The sequence below is a fragment of the Candoia aspera genome, chromosome 4 (assembly GCF_035149785.1).
Source record: "Candoia aspera isolate rCanAsp1 chromosome 4, rCanAsp1.hap2, whole genome shotgun sequence".
NCBI classification, from domain to species: Eukaryota; Metazoa; Chordata; class Lepidosauria; order Squamata; family Boidae; genus Candoia; species Candoia aspera.
Window position 1 is genome coordinate 109,290,912 of NC_086156.1, and position 8,230 is coordinate 109,299,141.

Here is an 8,230-nt window from a genome sequence, read left to right on the forward strand (position 1 = left end):
CACAGTATGCTGCATTATTATTAGATAAAGAAAGTCATACTTACTATCTTATATCCACTGCTTCCATCACCCATTTCACTCATTTCCTTTTACATATTCATGTATCTATTGGCATCCCATTCCTCTGAACAAACCATCACTTGTCAAAGGCAGATAAAGTGCTACCTAGTTCTACATGAACTTGTTATTGTCCCTGCATCGAGTTCTTCATTATTTCTATGTAGGTATTTTTAAATATTTTGATGCACAATGCAATTCTAACTGAATCTCCCTTCAGAATTATTGGATAACTCGGAATGAGAATACGAACATGTTGTATTACAAGCAGTTTCATGAAACTGAGTTTGCATTTTGTAATTCCCTGATCATTTCCTTACCCCGGCTCTACAGAAGGCAGAATGTAGGATATGAAAAAAGGAGTAGACTTCTTTAACCAGTATCCTCCTCCAAAAACACTTTTGTATCTCCTAGTCGAGACTATTTGCATTAAATTCATTTCTATAGAAGATATGGAAACTCCAATCACATCAGATTCATATTTTTCTAATAGAAATAAAATTTAATTTTTGGATTCATGGAATGGCTACACTACTCAACACGAAAAATCACTCTGGACAGTTTCATAAAATTAAAAGAAACACCATTAGTATTAAAAACAAATGAATTCATCCAAAGGAACAACACATTACCCCCTACATTGCATTAAAAAGATGACCGTGGCTAGGAGATTTTACTTGATAATTATGAATTTCGGTTGTTCATTTCATGCCAATTTCCTATGCTAGGGCGATGGAATCAAGTATGAAATTAGATGAGTTCAGTTGAGCCTATTTTCCATGTGCTGCTGCACTGCACCGTGTAAAATGATGTAAATCTGAAGAAGTCTCATCTTCCCTCTCTTACTACATGGACCAAATTATCCTGAGGAACTTCATGTCAATTTTCTCTTCTCAGACAACAAAAGGGCTATCATCCATACTGTAGCCAAGTTCTGTAATGTAGCCAAGCTGCTGTGAATGTGCACAAACAACTGATTACTGCACATGACTCACATCCTCATTCCTGATTTATCTTACAGTTATGTTGACTGTTTTTTGTTTGTTTGTTTCCTCTGTCTTTGCTGTATTTAGTTTACATATATTCTGTTTTATCTGGACACTGACCAATATAAATATGATCTATCTATCTTTGCATAGATTAGAACATGTAAATTAGAATGGAGCAAAGCTGGATTCCAAACTTCCAAACGCAGGTAGTAACTCTTTTTGCAGGTAGAACTGTAATACAGGTTCTAACTCTCTTTTCAGAATTCTTATGCAGAATTTTCAGCATATCCTGGCCATCGAATTTGCTATCCTAGAAATCAGTGAAAATCTCAGGATCTTGCCCAATATTACTCTGGGCATTCATGCCTCTAATAGCTATTTCCTGGCAAGATGGATCTATCTCGCTTCTCTGGAGCTTCTTTCCTCAAAGGGAAGATTCATCCCAAACTACAAGTGTGATCACAAGGATGGGGTGGTAGCTGTTCTTGCAGGACCTAATGTTTATGTTTGTCAGTCCATGTCAAATATTCTGAGCATTTACAAGATCCCACAGGTGAGAGGTTTTCTTCAAAGACTGGTGTGATAAAGTGCATTTGTTGTCTGGACATAGAAAATGGTAAATAAAAAATATAGAAATAGAAAGCAATGTAAGAAGCCTTGGATGTTTCTTCCCCATCCTGATGGCCCAGTCTATGTGAATATAACCCAATAATATATGTTTGTTGTTTTTTGTTCATAGCCACTGAGGCAAAAATGAGGACTTTGTGTACTAGATCCAATTCCACATTAGTGTTGATTTTGAAAAAGACTATACAGATTTATCAATCCAGAGTACTGTCAAATAGCTGCACATTCAAAGACTTCTGAATGAGAAACAATGTAGGTATGATGGAATGCCCCTGAAGGGCATGGTGATATGATGGGTTTCAAAGCTTCCACTGGTTCTCAGGAAGGATTCCAGGGAGACAAGAGGACGCGCAGTTTGGAAAGCCTTGGCAGACAAAGTAACTTAGAGTAGCCCTGTCCTAGAGTCTCTTAGGTTATGTCCCCTTCGGTTGGTTAGGATAGCTTTAGCCTGGCAAGACTGATGTTAGGACTGGACCAAGAAACTATCCTGAGTCAGTGTATTCCAACTCTAGTTCTTTATTGTTGTCACTGAATAGACAGAATCTTGCCAGACTAAAGTTATCCTAACTAACCTAAGGGGAAATAACCTAAGAGACTCTAGGACAGGGCTACTCTAACTTCCTTTGTCTCTCTGCCAAGGCTTTCCAAACTGAGAGTCCTCATATCTCTCAGGAATGTGCTCTCTCCTTCCTGAGAACCAGCAGCCTTGAAATCCATCAGAAATTGGTTTCTGCATTCAATCAATATAATTCAATACTTTCTGATAATATGAATCAACTGCTGATTATAAATGATTTTATTTCGTTAAAACATTTATCTGTAACAACTCAAGATGGATGGAACTGTTATTTAATTTTATTTCTAAAGACAAATACAATCAGTTTTGAAGAAAATATTCAGAATAAATGAAACAATAATGATGATGAAAAAATATGTTATAATGGACTCATTTCATTAAAGATTAAAATATGTTCTCAGGACTTAGTATAAAACTCAGTGCTCCATAGAACCACTCCTAGTGAAATTAATGTTTAATAAGACCAACTTGGCATAACTATCATTAATTCATATCCTCTATAATTTCCCTAGAGTTAAACAGGCTAATAGCTCTATAGTATCATCACATTCATGGAACTTTAGGGGAAAATGCTCTTTTTGGTTTCCTGTTTCAGTCTACAATCAGAAATCTCAAAAGGAACTCTGTTGCATTTTAGACAATTATGACATTACAACAGTTGATTCTGCAGAAATTTTTTGCAGTTGGATACAAAACTTTTGTTTGAAATTTCCAGTTTTGTAATTGTCTTAGGTGGCATATGGCTCTGCTCCAGTGATAGATGACAGAACACAGGCTGTTTTCTTGCACCGGGCATTTCCAAATGAAGATCTTCAAATTAAGGGGATGATCCAATTGTTGCTCTATTTCCAGTGGATATGGATTGGGCTGATTGTCCAAAGTGCTGAGAAACGAGACAGCTTTCGGCAGAACAGGCTTGCCATATTTTCTCAGAAAGGTATTTGCATTGACTTTGTGGAAGAGTTGCCTAAGAAATATGTTTCCAATGAAATAGATAAACTGCTTACACATTACATAAATGTTTACATTGTTGCTATGAGGAGCAGTGCCAACATTGTGATTGTATATTGTGAAAACCAGGTTATGGCTACTTTGAGAATGTTGCCCTATATTTCAGAAGTTGAGGATACAAGAGTGAAGAGAAAAGACAAAATTTGGATAATGCTAGCCCAGATGGAGTTCTCATCTGTTCCCTTTCAAAGGTATCGAACTATGGATTTCATCCATGGGTCTCTGTCTTTTCAAGTTGCCTCAAAGGAGGTCTTGGGCTTCAAGAGATTTCTTCAGATGAGAAAACTTGCTTCTGCAGAGGAAGACAGTTTGATGAGAGTGTTTTGGGAACGTGCATTTGAATGTTCTTTCTCCAATGCCATCTTAGAGGGGAATGCTGAGAAGAAATGCACTGGGGATGAGCCTCTGGAGACCCTTCCTAAGTCAGTTTTTGAGACCGTTATGACTGGTCAGAGTTACAGTGTCTACAATGCAGTCCTTGCTGTGGCACATGCTTTGCAGTCCATGCTCTCATCCAAATACAAACTCCAGGCAAGAGGAAATGGCTCAAAACTTAAGAGGTTGGATCAATATGTGTGGCAGGTAAGGGAGGGATTCATCGCTATACCCCCCAAAGCAAGAACCACTGATTAACCAGATACTTGCTAGTTATATCGAATAGAGTGTGACTGGTATGGTAGAGCAGCAAAAGAAGGTTAATTTTTCTTTAAGTTTTATGAAGTGCATTTTACTTCAATATGTTGTGCAAAACATACAGAAAACAGGAGGAGGCAGCATTACTTTGGAAGCCAATGCCAAAGGCAAAAGAATAGAACAAGGTCAGAAGAGGCAACCTGGCAATTGAGCTGCCCAGAGTCACTGGCTGTTGGGTAGCATATACAAGTATTTGTTAGCAGTATTATTGAGGTTGAGGAGGAATTTGCTGAGAGATGGCAATAAAGATGTGGTGGGGATGCATGCAGAAAAGGGGTGAACATGTGGGCAGTGATAATGAGAAAGAGAATGTTGGGACTGAGGATGAAGAGGTAGATGGACCACAACAGAAGGACTCTTTAACTTGAAAGTGGGAGATGGTGGCAGGGAAAAATGTTTGTTGGACATGTTTTGGAGACCCCAGAGGAAAAAACAAACTGAACCTTCTGCTTAGACCTCACCCATGGACAATGATCCAGGCTTCTTTAACTTGCATACAGGCTGTACAATGAATAACATGGCTTCACAAACGGTATGCAAGGTTCTTCTTGGTTTCTTTGATCATCAGGGTCATTGTCTGAATCAGAATTACTGCAGTGTAGTCTCCTCCTCCTCCTCTGCCTCCTCCTCCTCTTTTTGTTAACTGAAGAAAAACAACTCCTTTAATCCCTGCATCCATACCCCCACCACATATGTACACATATCCCCCTTTAAAATTACATTTTTTACAAGTGGAAAAGGCTTTTTTCTTTCTTTGATCTTGGGGTGGCTCCTGTGAAACTGACCTTTCCACTGTACAAGACCTCTGGAAGAAAGGCTTGTGATCACAGTCTCATGCTGGGTGTTACTTGCAACACCACCAGTTTGAGCTGACTGCTACAACTCAGCTACATGAAATTATTCCAATCAGCTTCATCCAGATGAGGACGTTGCCTTTTGATAGAGACCCTTAATGCTGATTCACATTCATAGGCATGGGAATTTGGAGAGGATCTTTAGCCATCGCTTCTGAACAATCCATATTCAACAATACATCAGATTCTTTCTACATATTCTCATCACTTCTTTTCATTTACTTTGGTCTAGCTTCATAAATACCTGAGAACTGTTTCATTTAACAACAGTGCTGGGGAAAAGATTTTCTTTGATCAAAATGGGGAAATAGCAACTGGCTTTGATGTCATTAACTGGGTCACTTTCCCCAACCAATCCTTCCATCGAGTCAAAGTTGGGAAGGTAGATCCATTTGTTCCCCCAAACAAGCTGTTCTCCATTTCTGCAGAGAACATGATCTGGCCTGCCATGTTCAACCAGGTGAGTTCTGAACTAATTACAAAACAGAGGGAATCATTACCATTTAATTAAAACATTAAACTGATTTTCCATAAAATTCAAAGCTCGATTCCCTCTACAAAAGACCATAGCTTGTGGATGTGATACAAATCCATTTATAAAGTTATAGGCCAAGAATGATTTCAAGGGTGATTGAACATCAACCTTTTTAAATAAAAACATTCTTCTGGACATTCAAATGTACTTCCACAATTTAGTTAGCCATTCTTCCAAAGAACAAATTAAAAATCTTGTTCAGTAGACAGTGTATAGGATCTTGTAGCCATTAAGATACAATTTAATTTTAGAGAAGGTCATCGCTGGCAAAGGAACTGGCAAAAGGCATTTCTTTTGGAGAACTGTGTTTGTACTTCCAAAACATTTTGGTGATGGACATCATGCTTTATTAGACAAATAACAAAAGAGTCTTAAAAATAACCTCTTGGGCTGCACTGCTAGTTTTTAATATAATATAATGTAATGTAATATAATGTAATGTAATTTTAGTTCAGAAGATGTTCAATGGTAATCGATTGTCAGAGCAACTTAAACAACTTATGATATGTTCGCAAGAAAAAATATACTCCTGTGATACCTGGATGCAAATACTTGATAAGCCTACTAAAAGCAGTGAAATCCAAATTCTTCAGATACAAGGATTTCTGCATGTTAAAGAAAAATGTCTGAATTTTCCTTCTTAATGTCCAACAGGCACAGCCTGTTTCTGTGTGCAATGCTCATTGCTTATCAGGTTATAGCAGAATAAAAAGAGAAGGAAAGCCATTTTGCTGCTATGATTGCCTTCCATGTCCTGAAGGGAAGATTTCAAACAAGACAGGTAAGAGGTCTAAAAAAAGCAGATTTCATTGCTATGTATTCTGTGCAAGCCCATAGCCTGCTTGTTTAAATTACATTTTTAATATAAACAGTAGTTTACCAACACTTTAAAAGTTGTCCATAATTCAGGATTACAGGAGTCTTTTCACATACCCTCACATCATCTTTTCTCTGCTTTGAGAAAGAGAAAACAGAGCATAAAAACAAATCCTTTCCCATGTGGTTTCCAGCATAGGAAAGAGATTGCAAGGCCAGGTCGTATAGACCTCCTTTCGTTTTGGAGAGTTGCAGTTCAGAAGGAGATTTGAAGAAATGCTAAATGGAAGATCTCGGTGACTTAAGGATACTCGGGCAAATAAAATGTCTTGATATTGTATTCTTGGAAACACAGAGAAATTTAAGGATTAATATCTCTCAGTACTGTTCTTATTCTTATCTTATTTTGACTGTCAGGGAAACAAACTCTCTGGTAATCATGAAATATTGGTTCCTTGTTCATAGAAAACTAATCAACCAAACAACAAATACAGTGTTGAATCAAACATTCATAAGATTAATTTTCCAGAGAGAGTTTCTAAATCAGTAGTGTATTCAAGATGCAGAGATAGATTCTGGCTAATATGAAGTGATGCTATTTGGTATCTGAGAATGGGGAGCAGAACAGGGAGCAATAAAGAAAAGTCAAAAGATCCCTGTCTTTATAGTAGATCTGTCTAAATTATGTGCCTATTCTTTATAAAACAGGAACCTTTGGTCCTTTCTTTGCAGTCCCAGAACCCCACCAAAATCGTAAAGGAGCATAGAGATTTTCCACATAAAACCAACCATAACTTCCTTTTGGTTTATTCAGAAAAACTATCAGAAATAAAATACCAGAAAAAAAAGGTTGATCATATTTTGATAAGTCTTAGCTCTGACAGTCACAGTAGCTGTTTTTCCTCCTATTCATCACATATTATTTAAAAATATGACTGCAATGATTTCTTTTTCAGATGCAGATGACTGCTTCCCATGTTCAGAGGATCAGTTCCCAAGCAAAGCTCACAATCTTTGCCTTCCAAAACACATCACTTTTTTGTCTTATGAAGAATCTCTGGGAATGAGCCTGACAGCTATAGCTTTCTTCTTTTCTCTCATCTCAGCTGTGGTGCTGGGGATCTTCATTAAACAGCAGGACACTCCCATCGTCAAAGCCAACAACCGGAACCTCACCTACATTCTTCTCATTGCTCTCCTCCTCTCCTTCCTTTGCACTTTACTCTTCATTGGCCAACCTGACCAAATAAAGTGCCTCTTGCGACAAACTGCTTTTGGCATCATCTTCTCTGTAGCCCTTTCCTGTATATTGGGGAAAACAACCATTGTGGTTCTTGCTTTCATGGCCACCAAGCCAGGCTCCCAAATGAGGAAATGGGTGGGCAAAAGGCTGGCCAACGCTATTGTCCTTTCTTGCTCCCTGGTGCAAGTCATAATCTGTATGGTGTGGTTGGCAATTTTTCCCCCATTCCCAGAGTCAGATGGACACTCAATGGTTGAAGAAATTGTCCTGCAGTGTAATGAAGGTTCAGCCACAATGTTTTATATTGTCCTTGGCTTTATGGGGTGCTTGACTTCTATCAGCTTCACTGTGGCTTTCCTTGCTAGGAATTTACCTGACAGCTTCAACGAAGCCAAATTTATCACCTTCAGCATGTTGGTCTTTTGTAGTGTCTGGGTGTTGTTTGTTCCCACCTATCTGAGCACCAAGGGGAAGTATGTGGTGGCTGTGGAGATCTTCTCCATTTTGGCATCTGCATCAGGATTACTGGGCTGTATCTTTTCCCCCAAATGCTACATTATTGTTCTGAGGCCTGATCTGAATAGAAAGGAACAACTGATAAAGAAATGTAACTGAATTTTTGCTCCTTTATGTTATAAATCGTCTAATCTGAGACTTATTCCTCTGGTTAAGAGGCTGTAGTCAGGTTTTTTTCTTTATTTTATTTTTCCTTCCCTTTTTATAAACCATAAGTAAAGATATGAAACTTGCATAATATTTTGGAATGCCATTCTCATAATGGTTACTTCATTTGTACATTATGCCATATTATAGGTGGCATTTTTGTGA

At 38.0% G+C, this 8,230-nt stretch overlaps 1 protein-coding gene across 1 annotated transcript; it reads left to right on the top strand.

The window, feature by feature from the left end:
• Positions 1-310: 310 nt before the first annotated feature.
• Positions 311-8,017, top strand: LOC134497013 (vomeronasal type-2 receptor 26-like). Its single transcript, XM_063302728.1, has 6 exons — positions 311-400; positions 1,321-1,599; positions 2,983-3,843; positions 5,041-5,268; positions 5,998-6,124; positions 7,116-8,017. Exons 1-6 carry the CDS (start codon positions 311-313, stop codon positions 8,015-8,017), a joined length of 2,487 nt encoding a protein of 828 aa, XP_063158798.1.
• The last annotated feature ends 213 nt before the right edge of the window (positions 8,018-8,230 follow it).